The sequence below is a fragment of the Stenella coeruleoalba genome (genome assembly GCF_951394435.1).
Source record: "Stenella coeruleoalba genome assembly, chromosome: 19".
In the NCBI taxonomy this organism is placed as follows: Eukaryota; Metazoa; Chordata; class Mammalia; order Artiodactyla; family Delphinidae; genus Stenella; species Stenella coeruleoalba.
The window spans coordinates 49049923-49065552 of NC_137165.1; the positions used below are offsets into that span (position 1 = coordinate 49049923).

Here is a 15630-nt window from a genome sequence, read left to right on the forward strand (position 1 = left end):
GGTTTGCCCAGTGCCTAGAGGGTGTTGGCTGCACCACAGTGCCAGATCTGGTAGGGAGGACTCACTTGGCTATCCTCCAGGGGCTTCTCAAACCTGTGCCTCCTGCTGTCCCCAGCCACCCTCTCCTCCAGACTGTCCACCTCTCTGGGCCCAAAGCCACAGTGACCCAGAGGCCCTGCAATCACCACTTCCTTACTCCTGTCCACAGAAGGTCCTCAAGGGCAGTGTTTCTAGACTTTCCCACCATGACCCACAGAACAAAGTAGCTTTTACAGGAGGAGCCAATGGCACACATGGACACGTAAGCACACATATATCTCTGACCCTAAAGCTGCAGGAAGCAATGCTTGCCCTTGCTGGCCACTGGGTACCCCATGACCCTAAGCCTATCCCTTCCCATCCTATCCAAGTTTTTAAAGTCCTGGTGGCCTTCTGTGGGTTGGTGGGGTGAGTCAGCGTTTCAACTCCCTTTGAGGCTAAAGCACACCTTTGCTGGCCTTGGCCTCTTCTTCAGGCTTATTGGGTTGTCCAAACCCTTTCCCTCTAAGCACAAGTGAGCCTGCGTGAGCTACTCCCAGGTCTGGGGGAGGGGAGCATGTGATCCTTTTTGCCAAACTTTTCTTCTCAGAAACAAAAGAAAAAAATGTTGGGCTTCCCTGGTGGCGCAGCGGTTGAGAGTCTGCCTGCCGATACAGGGGACACAGGTTCGTGCCCCGGTCCAGGAGGATCCCACATGCCGCGGAGTGGCTGGGCCCGTGAGCCATGGCCGCTGAGCCTGCACGTCCAGAGCCTGTGCTCCGCAACGGGAGAGGCCACAACAGTGAGAGGCCCGCGTACCGCAAAAAAAAAAAAAAAAAAAAAAGCCCTGACTGAGATCTCTTTCACGTACAGCTACGTATAATTACGTATTAATTTCACGTATTAATTACCACATCTGTTTTTTTGTAATAATCATCTTGGCAGGGGAAATGCTAGCGGGGCCCGCTAAACCTATTTCACTCTGGTTCGAAGGGTCACAACAGGGCAGTTTGAAAAACCCCGCCCAAGAGTCCAGCGGGGACCCAGCCTGCCCCGCCCCGGCCTCGCCCACTCCTTTCGGCCAATCGCCCCCGCGGGGAAGCCTCTATTTGAATATTCCCTCCCTCCCCAGGACACCGCCCTGCAATTGGCCCGCCGCGTCCCGCCCCGCCCCGCGCCCTCCCGGACAGTCGCGCGCAGCTGGACCCAGGCACGCAGTTGGGCCTCAGCAGTGCACAGGGTCGGTCCGAGCCTCATGGAGCTGAGCCTAGCGGGGCGCCGGGCGCTCGTCACTGGGGCGGGCAAAGGTGGGCCCGGGGCGGCGGCCAAAGGTGGGCCTGGGAGGGGGTGGCCGGGGAGGGGCGCCCGCACTGAGCCGCGCTCCTCGCAGGCATCGGGCGCAGCACTGTCCAGGCGCTGCACGCGGCGGGTGCACAAGTGGTGGCTGTGAGCCGGACCCAGGCCGACCTGGACAGCCTGGTCCGCGAGGTAGGCGTCGCCTTGTCCCAGCCCAGCGGGCGGCGGGCGAGGCTGAGGGCGGGCCGGGACACGCGGCCGCCGGGCGCTAGGGATCGCCAAGGACTCTTGCACACCCTCCCCCACGCCGGGCGCACGGCCTCTGTTGGGGGCCGACGGGTTGGGAGAACGACGACTCCCCCTGGGCTTAGGAGCAGGCAGAAATGGCTGCCTTGCAGGCCCGGGGCCAGACGCGTTCGGGCGCTGGGAGGAAATAGACTGGCCGGAGGCGGGGCCAGGCTCCCGTTCCCGAAGCCCCGAGTTGCCCAGTGGCCCAGAGGCCGAGTTAACTACCCTCCACCTGCAGCAGCCTGGGATTCTGAGCCCCAAGAAGGTGACTGGCTCCTCTGGAACCCCTAACCCCTCCCCCTGTCTAACTGAAAGGCCATGCAAACCCAGCCCTTCTCCCTCGCATGCCAGAGGCCCAGATGTACCCTTCCTTGGGCATGGATCCTCTGGTAGATGTGCCCCCTTACCACCTAATACACACAGTGCCCAGGGGTAGAGCCTGTGTGTGTGGACCTGGGTGACTGGGAGGCCACGGAGCGAGCGCTGGGCGGCGTGGGCCCTGTGGACCTGCTGGTGAACAATGCTGCCGTGGCGCTGCTGCAGCCCTTCCTGGAGGTCACCAAGGAGGCGTGTGACACGTGAGCCAGGGTGGGGTGGAGGAACTCCCGGGGGGAAGGGCTGTCTCCTGCTGCAGCAGTCCCAGTCCCTGACCACGGTCTATCCATCTACTTCCAGGTCTTTTGACGTGAACCTTCGGGCTGTCATCCAGGTGTCCCAGGTGAGCTGCCTTCAGAGCCGGAGTGGGAACTGGGGGGTGACACCAGTTCTGCCTCATGCTTCCTCTGCAATTCCAGATCGTGGCCCGAGGCTTAATAGCTCGGGGAGCCCCGGGGTCCATCGTGAATGTCTCTAGCCAGGCCTCCCAGCGCGCACTGACTAACCACAGCGTCTACTGTGAGCAAGCCCCAACTGTGCCCTGCCCCTCACCTCCCACCCCCCAGCCTGAGCAGCCAGCTCAGGCTCTACACAGGCTGTCTCTCCTCACAGGCTCCACCAAGGGCGCCTTGGACATGCTGACCAAGGTAATGGCTCTGGAGCTTGGGCCACACCAGGTGAGCCCCACTAGGATGCCTTCCCATCACCCAGCCCACGTGCCCAGAGAGCCTCAGCCCACCCAGCTGACCCCCTTCTTGTTCCAGTACAGATCCGTGTGAATGCACTCAACCCCACAGTGGTGATGACACCCATGGGCCAGGCCAACTGGAGCGACCCCCAGAAGGCCAAGACCATGCTGGATCGCATCCCACTTGGCAAGTTTGCCGGTGAGTCAGGCGGGAGCCCAGCTGGGAGTTGCATCAGTGGCTTGCTCAGGTGAGGGGTGGGAGGGAAGGATGAAGGGCAGCTCATTTCAACCACATCCTGAACCCCACCCCGCCCACAGAGGTGGAGAACGTGGTAGACACCATCCTCTTCCTGCTGAGTGACCGCAGCAGCATGACCACGGGCTCCACTGTGCCGGTGGATGGAGGCTTCCTGGCTACCTGAGCCCCTCCACCCACACACACACATGTTCCATGCTGAGCCCACTTTTACCCCCACCCCCCTTCCCCATCCCTCCAATAAACATGATTCTTCTGCCCAGCCTGCACACTCATTCCTAGGCTGCAGTCAAGTGGCTGGAAGATGTAGCGCTCAGGGCTGGGTGTGGGGATGAGTCCCAGGTAGAGGCAACCATTCAACTCACATCATGGGCCAGTGGCAGCCTGTCCCTCCTGTGAGAGATTTTCAGGCCTGGCTAAGTCCCTGGCAGGACTGGGAGGTAGAATCTTCCAGAAGGCCAGCTCCTAATGAGAGTGGTGAATTTGACCGAGGTTGGCCTTTGGCCCTGTCCAGAGGTCTCTGGTATGGAAGCAGTGGTGTTTTTAACATGAGTGTTGGTTGGCATTCCTGAAGTCCATGCATAAGACAAACGTGAACTGAGGATGCTGTGTGTTGGGACTTCATTACTTTGTTGATGACTTGAGCGACTTCTTTGCTGAATCAGATGACGGTTTTCAATTTTCATTCCCTCAGCTTTGTGAGTTATTCACCACGTACTGAGCACAAGCTCCAGCTGTAGGATTTGCCAACTTCTATGGTAAAATACTCCCGCCTGTTTACTGTCCTTGAGGTGGAGCTGGGGAGAGATGCGTGTCCCCCACCACACAGATACAAAAGCCTTACACCCGATAGCACAGATAATAGTAATATGTACAAAAATATTTAGGAAGTGATGTGTTTTGAGTATTTGTTAATTTCATTTTTTTAAAAACAACTAATGTAAGTTTATATAATTATTAACAATAGCTGTTTAAAAACTGGCTAGCAAAATTCCTGAAATTCAGCAGTCCACCCTCTACACACCATTGCGGGGGTGCAGTGTGGCTTCTCATCACACCAGAGTAGTGCCTTACGGCCTCAGGGGTGAAGTCCTAGCTCCAGGCCAGGCCCGCCCCTCACCTCCCGCCTTTGTCTGCCCAGCGATGCCAGGCTGTTGGCTCACCTGCAACCCCTCCTGTCCTCTCCACACCACGTTTGTTCTACCTCCACGGCTGCAGGGTCACTCTGCCTGGACGTCCTTCCTCTTGACGGTCTGTCTTCCTGAACACTCAGCTAGTGTCCCCTGGCCTTGCCTGGGCTCCACAGGGCCCCATGGGGCCTGACTTGCAGACCATCCTGCCCCTTGCTCTCCTGGCTGTGCCCTCCCAGGGGCCTGAAGTCAGCGTGAGAAGGGCTTTCTTCATCCAGAAGGGACCAAATGCACTTGCCCCCACTTTGATCTGGGTCCCTCCTTTGGAGACCGAGAGGGCTCAGCAAGCTTTTCCTCCTCTCCTCTGGTGCGCGCGCGCGTGTGTGTGTGTGTGTGTGTGAAGCTCACCCGCTCTGTACCCGTGGATGGTGGGGGTTGGGGGCTTGGCACCCTCAGGGTGCAGGAGCAGGCAGGGGGAGACAGGAACAGGGCAGGTAGCAAGACAGCAGGAGATGATGAAGAAGGTTTATTGTATAAAATAAAAAGGGGCTGCCCCATCCTGGGGCACAAGGACAGAACCCACCCCACAAACTCCCCCATCAGGGAAGCCCATCCTGGGGCTGCCCTGGACCTGCCCCTGCAGCCTGAGGGAGACCCTGCTCCCTTCCGGACTCCCTGGGGGCCAGGGAAGGCTGGAGCTGTACCCCCAGGTAGAGGAGGCAGAGTGGACAGGACCCCATGGCCCCAGCACCACCCCGGGAGCAGCAGCCTCGTCCCCGTGATTCTTCCCCCTCCCCACCCACAAAACTTCCCCACAGCAGACTCGGGGACACCAGACATCTCAACACAACAGATACAGGCGCGGGCGGCTGGAGGCTGCTCCTCCAGAAGTGAGGGCTCTAGAAGACCGTGCACTTCTTCCCCGGCTTCTTCACAGGAGGCGGGCAGAGCACAGCCCGGATGGCCTCATCAAACACAGTCTTCAGGCCCCGCTGGGTCAGGGCTGAGCACTCCAGGTACTTGACAGAGCCTGGGGGCAGCAAAGAAAGAGAAGAGTGAGGGTGGCAGGCAGCACAGGCGGGCAGCGGGGGCAGCACTGTGCCCCCCAGAGCGAACCTCTCCTCCCTGCACCGGCAGGCCTGTCCGTGCCCACTCACCGATCTCCCGGGCCATGGCCAGGCCCTGGGGGTAAGTGATGGGCGCTAGCTTCTTATCCCGTAGCCGCTCGATGGTGTCCTTATCGTCACGAAGGTCCAGCTTGGTGCCCACCAGGAGGATGGGCGTGTGGGGGCAGTGGTGCCGAACCTCTGGGTACCACTGTGGGGATGAGAGGCTCTGATCCCTACCCCTCGAGAGCTTTGCCCTCAGCCTGGCCCAGAGCAGGCCATGGCTCCCAAAGGCCCCTTCCTTGTGCCTAGACCCACACTTAGCCCTTCTTGTTTCACGGGGCGACCACTGGGTCTGTTAGGGGAACGACCAAGAACAAAAATACCTAGCCAAGACGCTTCCAGGCCCGTCAGGTCCTCTCAGTCAGGGCCCTTCCTTCTCTGAGAGCCTCACTCACCACCCCTACCCCACCCCTGGCCCCTCATCACCCTCTGGGCCATGAGACCTCACACCCGGCAATCTCCAAAGGACAATATGTCTCTGTAAGGCCCTCAAGCAAGAGACCCCTGCCCTCTAAGGGCAAGTCCTCTGGGCAGCTTCCTCCCCTCCCAGAAACACAACTCTGCTTCTGGCCCTTTCCTACCTTGGCTCGAACATTCTCAAAGGAGGCTGGGCTCACCAGGGAGAAGCAGATCAGAAAGACGTCCTTGGGAGAAAGGGAGAGAAGAAGGGAAGAAGAGAGGGTACCATGTAGGAATGGTCAAAGAGGCTCCGAATGGCCTCTGCTCACCCCCCCAACACACACACACACACGCGTGCACACACACCAGGCCCTCTGGGCCTCCACCCGAGCCACCCGGCCCCTGCAGGCAGCCCTGTGGTCCCCTACAGTTTGGGGGTAGGAGAGTGGCCGAAGCCGGTCGTAGTCCTCCTGCCCAGCGGTGTCCCACAGCCCCAAGTTGACAGGCTTCCCGTCCACCATCACATTCGCAGAATAGTTGTCAAAACTGCAGGAAACAAAGTGAGAGAGATTCCCCCCCGTGTCTGGGTTCTCAGGCCTGCACAGACCTGGAGCTCTGTCAGCACCTCGCCTCACCCCGGAACCCAGACCAGGGCTACTTGGGCCCGACCTCGAAGCCCAGGGGAGCCCCGCACACAGGCGTCCATACCCTCCCCTTGCCAGCTCTGGACCCGCCCGCCTGCTCACACGGTGGGGATGTACTCTCCAGGGAAGGCGTTGGTCGTGTAACTGATCAGCAGGCAGGTCTTCCCCACGGCGCTGCGGAGAGAGGGCAAGTCCACGCTGCTCCCAGACCCACCTCAGCCCTCTGCCCAGCGAGGGCAGCCCCTCCCACGGTGCCCAGGGTGGGAACAGGGTTGCCTGCCCAGCAGATCCGCAGCGATAGAGGACCAGGGCAGGAGGGCCTCCGGGGTGGCAGAGTGGTGGGTGAGGGCTGGAGCGAGCTGCCTCAGAGCCCCAGGCAGGTGCCGGGAAGGTGGCACCGGCTGAGGGTTAAGCCCAGGTGAGAGGCCTGGCCCCACCCACCGGGAGGCCAGGAGGGGCCGCTGGCTGCCGGCAGCATCAGGTGGGCCTGGGCTGGAGGCCTGCGCCCCGCGACCAGCCGGGACCCCGCCCCACCGCGTCCTCCCGCCGCTGCCCGGTCCCCCAACGCCCACGGGCCGGTCGGGGCCGCCCCGCCTGGACCCCAAGCCGGGATCCCCGGACCGCACGCCGCACCCTCCGTCCCGGCCGCGCCCCGGAGCCCCGCGCCCTGCCCAGGAGGGTCCCCGGGGCCAACCCCTCCCGGCGCGCCTGGCGCGCCAGGCCGAGCGGCCTCCGCCTCGCGCACTCACCCGTCGCCGACCACCACGCACTTGATGGCCTGCATGGGCGCGGGCCGGGCGGGCGCGGCCGCGAGCCGAGCTGCGGAGAAATGCCCGGCGCCGCAGCGGCCGCGGACCCGAGCCGAGCGCCGAGCCGAGCGGCCGGAGACAGCCGAGCGCCGCCGAGCGCCGGGCGCGGAGACAGCCGAACGCGGCCGGCATGGAGGGCGGGGGGCGCGGACCCGCCCCGAACCCGGGCTGACGCGCCTTCCAGAGAAATCTGGTGGGGGGCGGGGTCACAGGGCACCCCGCAATCCGTGTCGAGCTTGGGCAGGCCCTCCCCAGAGCCCCTGTGACCCACGCCAAGGGGCGAGGGCAGCGCAGACAGGCTGCTCCCACCCACCTGAACAGGTTGTGGTCGGTGCACACAAGGTTTCTTCTAGGGAGAGGATTCCCCGGGCCCACCGAGGGAGGGGCTGAGGCCCACCCACCCTCTAACCACGAGACAGCTGGTGAAAACTCAGGTGTTTGCAGTCACTAGAGATCCACGAGGCAGGCAGCCCCCTGCCGAGCTGCCCCCATCCCCACCTGTCTGCTGCAGTAGCTGGACCAATCCCTACCTGGTAGCAGTTAGAAGGGTGACCCAGCCACACCTGGAGGGCCTTTCCTGAAGGGCCCAAGCTTGGAGAAAAGACTGATACTGGATAAAGGCACTGGGGCCAAAATGTATCACAAATTGCAAAAGTCTGTATTTCAGAACACCCTGGAGTGAGCGCTGGGGCCTGCGGAGCTCATGGTTGTGAAAGGTGACTGAACTGTGGTGGGTGGGGCCAGGAGAGCTCGGGCCTGCTCCCCCAGATCTCCTTCCAACATGGGTCTGTGTTCTCAGGCACATCATTCCTTGTGATTGGGATGAAGGAGTGGGGATGGGGCTGGGGCCCTCTCCAGCCCCCTTGGCCAGCGAGGTTCTGGACCCCCCGCAGGTGGGCACTCTGGTGGTAAGCTGCAGCCGTCCTGCTCTCACATCCATCTCACATCCAGCACTGATTTTCCAAGTCACCGGCTGTAGACCCTGCCTAAAGAGCCCGGACCTACCCATGGCCTGTCCCTTGTAAAGAAGGGAGAGGCAGGCATGAGACAAAGATGTCCAACAGATGCCACCTTCCTGCCACTTTCAGACTTTCCTTGCCTCCCCTCACTTTTGGGGGCTCAAGGTCCTCAGGGGGGACCCCTGCACATAAGCCAGAACAGCATTTTGCAGGAAGCTGGCCCTTTGGGCCTCCTCATCCCGGATCCGGGCAATCTCGGCCTGCTTCAGGCGAAGCTTTTCACGGAGAGAGGCATTCTCGCTCTCCCTGTCCAGCAGTGCCTCCCGGTGGTCACTTGCGATCACTGCAAGGGAGGAAGCTCAGTGAGGAAGGGGCTCTGGGGACTGCCTGGGCTCCTGCCAACCCAGAGGTCCGCAGGGGGCCGGCAGGGTGGGGTTCGCTCGGGGTCCCCTGGGCACACACATACCCAGCCTCCCCTACCAGAACCTCCTGGAGCTGAGACCTAGGCCAAGCTCAGCTCTCCAGGCCAGCCTCCTCCTCCTCCTGTGGGATGACCCAGTAAGGAAGGCCCTGCAGAGAAGCCACAGGGGGGCGGGGGTGGCGCTCAGCTCGCCTTTCAGCTGGCGTTCCAGGGCCGCTGCCTTCTCCTTCAGCGCTTCCTGGGCTGTCAGCTCGGCTTGCAGGCGGCCGTTCTGCTCCTGCAGCTCCAGCCGCACCCTTGTCACCTCAGCCGCCTTTTCTTGGTCCTTGTTGCTCAGCTCCTGCCAGGCAAGGAGGTGGGGGGGGTGAGGTGGCAGCTGGGGGCACCAGGGGCACCCCTGGGAGCCCTCGATGTCCCGGCTACCTGCTGCAGCTCCTCCAGGCGCCGCGTCAGGCCCTCCACCTGCCGGCCAAGCTGGCTGGCCCGCGCCTGGGCATCGGCTACCACCTGCTTCTGCTGCAGGCAGGCGCTTTGAGCCTCGTCCCGAGCCTGCGCCAGCAGCCGCAGCTTCTCCTCCAGGTGAGCCAGGCGCTGCTGCTGCAGGCCCAGGAGAGGGGCTGGTGAGCTGCTTTCTGGCCTGTGGCCCTGAGCTCACGAGAGGAGTGAACCCCCCAGCCCCACCTTCAGACAAAGAGGAGCGTATGTTTGCAATGTGGAAACTGCCTTGTCACTAAAGTTATAGCATATGTTGCTCTGAATGGGCTCAACTTGAATGAGGAGCCTCCCCCATGTCCCAGGCTGACACCATCCTGCCCTCTGGCCTCTGGTCCCCTACTTCCACCATGTGGTCACAGGCTGCACATTTGGGCCAAACCCCTTCCCCACCTTGGGGCTGGACCATTGGCTCTTTGCGTGGGCGTGGGGGGGGCTGGATATGGTGCTGATGGGATGAGTGTCCTCGTCTAAGTTTTCTGCACCCCTGGACCTCCTGTTCCCTTGTCCCTCCCTACAGAGTCAGAAGACAGCCTTGGTCTGGCCCACTTAAGCCCAAAGGGCTGTGCAACCCAGGCAGCTCATGCCAACCCCTCAGACCTCTCTCCCCAGTGGGCGCTGCAAGCAGCGGACCGTGGCCCTGGGCTCACCTCCTCCAGGCGGACTTGGTTCTTGGCCTTGATGAGCTCCTCCTCAGCTTGGCTGCGCTCACTGAGTGCCGCGGCCTTTGCCCGGCTCAGCTCCTACACCGCAGACAGTGACCACTGGGCCTGCCCTCTGCCCCTGCCCAGGGACCCCTTCTGGCCACACCCAGCCTCCCTAGGGGAGAGCAGAGCCTGGCGCCCAGCTCACCTCCTCCAGGGACAGCCGCACAGCCTCCAGCCTCTGTACCCTCTCCTGCATGGCCCTCTCGCTCTCCTCCAGGTGGCGAGTCATGTGCTCCACCTGCCCAGGTGTGGGGTGGGGACAGGGCTGGCACGCTGGCTCCCCAGCCTTCCCCTCTGGGACCCCCACCCTGGGGGCAGGTGAATCTTGGGGACTCTGTTACTTCCGAGTGAGTGCTGCCCCAAGTGACCTCACAGGAAGTGAGGATGGACGGCACGTCCCAGTGCTGCACCCCAGGTGGCACAGAGCACATGGCAGCCTGCGCTGTGGCCCCAGCAGTCAGGGTCCCTTCTAGAAACTGGTGGGGAGGTTCTGGGTCTGACATCTACCAGGGCTGTTGGAGAAATGCCACCAGCACCCCAAGGTTGTCGAGGGAAGCCTGGCCAGGAGTGCGCCTTGGGGACACCATGCCACACCGAGGTGTCTGCAGGCCCCGATGAAGCGGAGAGAGCAAAGGCCAGACGACACAACTAATGAGGCACCTCCTTGAAGCGCAGGTGTTCCGCGTCCTCCAAGCTCTGCCGGGACCTCTTCTTCTCCAGTTCCAGGCGTTCTGGAAGCACAGGGGAAGAGCGTGGGTAGGACTCCTCTGGGGGCCTTGGTTCTCAGGACCCAGTGGCAGCCCTGTGTGTGCCCACCTTCAGCCTGGACAGCCCGCATCTTCAGCTCAGCTGCCGTGTTGGTCAGCTCCTGCCTGGTCAGGAATAGCTGATCCTGCTGAGATTTCACTTTCCGCTCCAACTCGTCCACCTGGAAAACCGGCACTGAGGGAGGGAAGCTTTGGCCCCTTCCCTGAAGCCCTGCCCCAGGCCTTCCAGGGACCTGCCCCCACACCCTGCCCCCATACCTGGTTTTGCAAAAGCAAGTTCTTTTCATTGGCAGCAGACAAGTCTCTGAGGAGCTTAGACTCCCGCTCTGCAGCTTCCTGGGGGTCAGATGGGGAAAGGGCACCACTGGACACCTGCCACCACGCACCGCCTGCCTACCCCACACCCAACCACCTGCCCATCCAGCCCTCCCTGCCCACCTGCTGCTCCAGCCTGTGCTCCTTTGCCTGCCTCTGTGCCAGGCTCCGCTGTTCCTGCTCTGTGGTGGCCAGGAGCTCCCCCAAGTCCTGGGCCTTCTGCTCTGACAGAGCCAGGGCGGCCTCAGCCATCTGCAGCCTGCAAGGAGGGAAGGGCTAGCCCCACCCCATCCCTCCTCTAGACTCTGCTAAGTCCTTGCTGTTCTCACTCTTGCCAGACTATTACCCCAGCTAGCGCCCACCTCCTCCAAGAAGCGTTCCCAGGTTACCATCCCAGCGGTCCCTCCACCTCCTTTGTACGCTGGGGACTCGAGTCCTTGTCTGGACAGTCCTCCTCTGCCCTGTGGGCAGGTCTCTAAAGTGTTTTGAAGCCTCCGCACAACCCCGTCCTACCCTCTGCTCCTCCTTACTTGGCGTCCTACCCTCTGCTCCTCCTTACTTGGCCTTGAGAGCGTTGATGATGGAATGCCTCTCGTTCAGGGCTTCCTGAAGCTGCCCCACGCGTGCTGCCGACGCCCTGTGGGCACAGAGGAGGGTTCAAGAGACCCAAACCCTGGCGCCCTCTGGGCCCCTCCCTGCGGCAGCTGCTGCTCCTCACACTCACGCCACCTCCAGGTGTGGGCTGAGGAAGTCGCGGTGCAGCCTCTAACCCTCCAGCCAACTCCCTCAGTAAACACACCCCACAACCTTGTTCACGGGCAGGCGACGAGGCTCACGTCAGGTCACTCCAAGGCCAGAGTGAGGACCCGAAGCCCGGGTACCCCCAGCGCACCACCTCCCTGCCCCCTGGCCCTGGGGCCACACTCACTTGCTGCTCCTGACCATCTCTTCTCTCTGTCTGTCGATCGTCTCCATCAAGTCCAGAAACTGGGGACAGAGCCAGCCAGAGCCCGGTCAAGGCCCAGAGCCCGCCCACTCCCCACCGTCAGCGGACAGGAGAGCAGACATCCACTGAGGCGGCAGGACACGAAAGGGCTCAGCCTCATCCAAAGGGAGAGTGGCTCCCACGCAGGGAGGCCCAGAGGGGAAGCCCACCTACCCGCCCACCCAGCCAGAGGGCATCAGAACAAGAGGCTGCCTCTCAGGCCTGGCTACTGGCTGCTTGGAGAGGCTCCAGGGCCCAGAAGGAAGGAACAAGGCCATGGCACGGGGGCTGAGGGGGGCCCTTTGTCCATACAGCCAGGGCGGGGCTGGGGTTGGGGCGAGGCCCTGCAGTCAGAGGCAGCACTGTCCTCACCTGTTTGGACTTCTCTTCCCGGAGGTGCCGCACCTCCTTGCTGAGCACGTGGGCGCGGGCCTGGCTTTCCCGGAAGGCGGTCTGCCGGTCCTGGTTGTGATCCATGGCTTGCTCTGTTGGAAAGAGCCAAGTTGTCTACCGGGAGGCCGAGCCCCAGGAGTGGCCAACGGCCAGCCCAGCCCCATGCCCAGAAGACACTGCGCGAGGTGGTATCTCACCCCACAAATCAGACCCCTCAGTGCACTAGCAAGTGAGGGGCTCAGAGGGGGCGGGGGTAGGGACAACAGTGAAGCCAGGAGCCTGGGAGGGGGAACAGGCACACGGGGAGAGGTGGAGAGGCTGCTCAACTGCCAGAAAAGGTGGGCATTTGGGCTCCGCCCCAAAGGCCAAAGGCCAGCTTGTGACGTTTAAGAGGTGAATGGTGTGCTCAGCTCCCATGCTCTGGAAAGGTCCAGGCAGCATTTGGAGAGAGGCCAGCCCGAAGTGGCCACAGTGCCAACTGGGGTGACTCAGAGGCAGGCCCAAGAACCAAGAAGTGGGAGAGGACATGCGTTGGGCAGACCCAGCAGGTGGTGATGCCACACTAGATTGCAACCCAGGCTCGGGCCCTTGGGTGGCTGGCGCTGCCGGTGGGACAACGAGCCATGGGGAGTGGCAGAGTGCTCAGTGGGCTTGGGGCTGAAGAGTCAGGGTCATGACAGGCGGAGACCGTGGTGCGAGGAGGGTGAGGCGCAGCACCAGGCAGTCGGCACTCTGCAGGCTCCTGCCGCTGCCTTTTCTTCCCTGGAGCCTGCTCTCACTTCCTCTGTTTTTAACATGCTACCATCGTGATGCCGTGTTTACTTGTTCTGGCCCAAGCCACCCCTCCCTCAGTGGCTGAGTCTCTGACACAGGGAATCAGCTCTATGTCCTGCTCCAAACAGTGCAAGCCACCAGCGGCTCCATGTGCCCGTACCCACGGCTCTGAGGATGTCACCGGGGATGCTGTTCCCAGCCAGCTCCAGCTTCCACAGGGTTCTGTTGCTGGGGAGACAGTTTACCAGGGCGCGGCCCCCCAGGAGGCCAATGTGATTCCAGCGCAGGTCTGGAGGGAAATCTGGTGTTGCCAGATGGAAAGCACGGGGCGGGGGTGGGAGGGCTGGCCCAGCCTGGAATACTGGTACTCCCTGCGATCGGCCACAGATCAGGAGCCCAGCTCAGCGTGCCCCTCCTCTCCCACCCCCACCCTTCTGGGAGAGGACAAAGGAAGCAGTGGGAGGGCTGAGGAAGCGATGAGATGCAACCCCTCCCCCTTCCCCCCCAGACCAAGACCTCCTGGCCCGGTCTGAGGACGAAGAGGCCAGTGCTGGCGGCCTCACCAAGCTGCTGGAGGCTGGTGTTGCTCTTCAGGGCCAGAGCCAGCTCCTCGGCACCCTTGTGGCTGATCTGGTTGTTGCGGAGGTCCAGCTGCCGCAGGGCGCCATTGGCTGCCAGGGCCCCGCAGAAGGCCGCGAAGGCTTCTTCCCACGTGCCCAGGCTGTTCCACTCCAGGGTTAGGCTGCAGGAAGGGTGGACGTGAGGTGCGTGGCCCCGAAGGCTCCCATCCTGCTCCCATGGGGTCCAGCGGGCTTGAGGAGGGGCACAGGCTTGGGTGTCTCTGGCAGAAAGGCTGGAGGCGCGTGAGTAACTCATACCCGCCTACTCCCCACCACGGAAGACCGGCATGAAGGCGTGAACTCTCATGTTGCAGAACCGTGTCCGCTGGAGCCAACCCAGAACCACGCAGAGAGAGAGCGGGGGCTCGGGGGAGAGCAGGGGCTGGGACCGCCACCCTACCTCTGAATGGACTTGTTCTGTCGGAGGAGTTTTGCCAGTGCCTCGGCCCCTGAGGCGCGAAGGTTATTGCCCTAGGACAGGAAGAGGCCAGCCAGTCACTCCCCGGCATCCTGAGCTGGGCTCTGAATACCCTCGCCAGGCGTCAGGCGTCAGGCGGTGGGGGAGGCCATGGCGAACGGAAGGTGTGGCTCCTTTCAAATTCTGCTTTCCCTGCCCGCAGTGGCCTCCTAATGCAGGCTATTTCAGTTTGCTTGTGAGAACATTCTGGAACTCACGTTCCTGCCCTCAGAACACCGACACGCGTGCGTGAGACCATGAGCAAATGGTGCGGAGCCTGTGTGCTAAGAGTGCTTACAGACACAGTCTCCGGCCACCATGCAGACCCCTGGTCGCCAGGACACCTGTATCTTCTCTACTCCTGCTCTCAGGTGGCACGCCCCTGAGTGCAGATCCACCCACCTTGAGATCCAGAAACCGCACGATGGTGTTGACACACAGCCCCTGCAGCAGCAGCACGGCCCCTGTAAGAGAGCAGGGCAGTCACCCTCCACCCCTGGTGTCTCCGTCTTGGGTCAGCTCCCCACACATAGGGGAGAGACGGCTGTCCCAGTGGCCCCCACCAGCCAAGGTTCATGCCAAAAAGGAGTCACCCCACTCCTGTGTCAGGTTTGAAACATCCGCCAGGTGTGGAGTCGGGTGGCTCACCAGCACAGCGGGACTCTCCTAAGTCAGGGGACACTAAGGCTTTCCCATTACAAAGAGAAACTGCCTTCTGCTCCCGGGTTTCCAGAGAGGACGCTGCTGCTGCTTTATGACAGTAAAAGGGAGTAACCTCACAAAGAAGAGATCGGGTGAGACTGAGTTCTCTGCTAGAGATGCTAAGCACCAAGGACTGTGGCACGTGCAGCTAATAAGCAGCAGAGCAAAAAGAAGCCAGGGGAGCCCGGCCCCAACACTGAAGTTGGAAGGGCTGCCCTGGGCCGCCGGCCCTTGGTGCCCACCTTCCTCACTCAGCATGCAGTCACTCAGGACGAGCTCCGTCAGCAGTGCCTCCTTCTGTAGCAGCTTGCCCAGAGCCCTGCAGGTGTCCACTGTCAGGCTCTGTGTGGCCAGGTCCAGCCGGCCCTGCGGCAGCTGGTGCATTTGCTGCAGAACAGTCTCCTGGGGCTCGGCCCCACTCTCCTTGCACAGCCGGCTGTAGGTGCGCCGGAACTCCTCCATGTCCCTGGGGTGTAGGAAGGGCTTCCCGGAAAGCGCCTAGGCAGGCCTCACCAGGAGCCAGCTGGGATCGGGAAGCCGGGGAAGGGCAGTACGGCAGGGCCTCTCCCCTGGGGGCCTTCAGAGAGCCCCCGGCAGCTCAGTGGGGGCACAAAGACTCTAAGTCTTCGGCAGCCAGGAAAAGAGGCGCAAACTGAGTTGGTCCAACAGGCGCGAGGCCCCAGGAGGGCAGGGGCGGGTGATTCTCAGCGGACCGCTGAAGCCTGGGACCGAGGAGGTGGGGCGTCCTCGGGGGCGGGGCCTCCAGCGGCGGGGCCGGTCCGTCCGGACGTCGCCCGTACCCCTGGGCTCCGGGCCCGATGCCCCAGCCCTCGCGCCGCTGGCCCCCCGCTCGCTCGTCACGGCCGCCGCGCGCCTCAGTATCCAGGAAGAGCAGGGAGCGTCGGGAAGACCTGGAGGAAACTACAACTCCCAGGAGGCTTTGCGGAGGAGGGGCGCTCACCGCGG

General features: G+C 62.5%; 3 protein-coding genes across 8 annotated transcripts; 1 reads left to right on the plus strand and 2 right to left on the minus strand.

Moving 5' to 3' along the window:
* Positions 1-1196: 1196 nt before the first annotated feature.
* LOC307177170 (L-xylulose reductase) lies at positions 1197-3177 on the plus strand. 3 transcript variants are annotated; one of them, XM_079904064.1, is made up of 9 exons: positions 1197-1325; positions 1409-1506; positions 1841-1867; positions 2026-2180; positions 2278-2320; positions 2397-2496; positions 2590-2654; positions 2747-2864; positions 2984-3177. In XM_079904064.1, exons 1-9 carry the CDS (start codon positions 1274-1276, stop codon positions 3085-3087), a joined length of 762 nt encoding a protein of 253 aa, XP_079760190.1. In that variant the 5' UTR covers positions 1197-1273; the 3' UTR covers positions 3088-3177. The 3 variants fall into 3 exon arrangements, with proteins under 3 accessions (XP_079760190.1, XP_079760191.1, XP_079760189.1); XM_079904065.1 differs by lacking the exon at positions 1841-1867; XM_079904063.1 differs by lacking the exon at positions 1841-1867 and having other exon boundaries at positions 2397-2654.
* A 1394-nt stretch (positions 3178-4571) lies between these two features.
* Positions 4572-7163, minus strand: RAC3 (Rac family small GTPase 3). 2 transcript variants are annotated; one of them, XM_079904069.1, is made up of 6 exons: positions 7013-7163; positions 6366-6437; positions 6048-6165; positions 5802-5864; positions 5205-5368; positions 4572-5081 (listed from the first exon to the last, which is right to left on the minus strand). In XM_079904069.1, exons 1-6 carry the CDS (start codon positions 7045-7047, stop codon positions 5021-5023), a joined length of 513 nt encoding a protein of 170 aa, XP_079760195.1. In that variant the 5' UTR covers positions 7048-7163; the 3' UTR covers positions 4572-5020. The 2 variants fall into 2 exon arrangements, with proteins under 2 accessions (XP_079760195.1, XP_079760194.1); XM_079904068.1 differs by having other exon boundaries at positions 5209-5368; positions 7013-7161.
* Positions 7164-7668: 505 nt separating this feature from the next.
* On the minus strand, positions 7669-15515 carry LRRC45 (leucine rich repeat containing 45). 3 transcript variants are annotated; one of them, XM_079904006.1, is made up of 17 exons: positions 14907-15515; positions 14365-14426; positions 13906-13976; positions 13449-13627; positions 13046-13174; positions 12091-12203; positions 11662-11720; positions 11293-11370; positions 10857-10992; positions 10677-10754; positions 10468-10579; positions 10312-10382; positions 9797-9889; positions 9595-9687; positions 8876-9049; positions 8645-8792; positions 7669-8374 (listed from the first exon to the last, which is right to left on the minus strand). In XM_079904006.1, exons 1-17 carry the CDS (start codon positions 15124-15126, stop codon positions 8178-8180), a joined length of 2013 nt encoding a protein of 670 aa, XP_079760132.1. In that variant the 5' UTR covers positions 15127-15515; the 3' UTR covers positions 7669-8177. The 3 variants fall into 3 exon arrangements, with proteins under 3 accessions (XP_079760132.1, XP_079760131.1, XP_079760133.1); XM_079904005.1 differs by having other exon boundaries at positions 13046-13186; XM_079904007.1 differs by lacking the exon at positions 9595-9687 and having other exon boundaries at positions 13046-13186.
* Between the last annotated feature and the right edge of the window lie 115 nt (positions 15516-15630).

Bases quoted from the DNA above. Each gene is read 5' to 3' on its own strand.
- LRRC45 (XM_079904005.1), bottom strand. From the start codon at position 15,126: ATGGAGGAGTTCCGGCGCACCTACAGCCGGCTGTGCAAGGAGAGTGGG. The intron at 13,628-13,905 runs GTAGGGTGGCGG...CCCTTCCTGCAG, and splicing joins CAGAACAAGTCCATTCAGAG to CCTAACCCTGGAGTGGAACA. The intron at 13,187-13,448 runs GTGAGGCCGCCA...TGGCAACACCAG, and splicing joins CACCAGCCTCCAGCAGCTTG to ATTTCCCTCCAGACCTGCGC.
- LOC307177170 (XM_079904063.1), top strand. From the start codon at position 1,274: ATGGAGCTGAGCCTAGCGGGGCGCCGGGCGCTCGTCACTGGGGCGGGC. The intron at 2,321-2,396 runs GTGAGCTGCCTT...CTGCAATTCCAG, and splicing joins CTGTCATCCAGGTGTCCCAG to ATCGTGGCCCGAGGCTTAAT. The intron at 2,865-2,983 runs GTGAGTCAGGCG...CCCCGCCCACAG, and splicing joins CCCACTTGGCAAGTTTGCCG to AGGTGGAGAACGTGGTAGAC.
- RAC3 (XM_079904068.1), bottom strand. From the start codon at position 7,047: ATGCAGGCCATCAAGTGCGTGGTGGTCGGCGACGG. The intron at 6,166-6,365 runs GTGAGCAGGCGG...TGTTTCCTGCAG, and splicing joins GGAGAGTACATCCCCACCGT to TTTTGACAACTATTCTGCGA. The intron at 5,082-5,208 runs GTGAGTGGGCAC...TGCTGCCCCCAG, and splicing joins GGCCATGGCCCGGGAGATCG to GCTCTGTCAAGTACCTGGAG.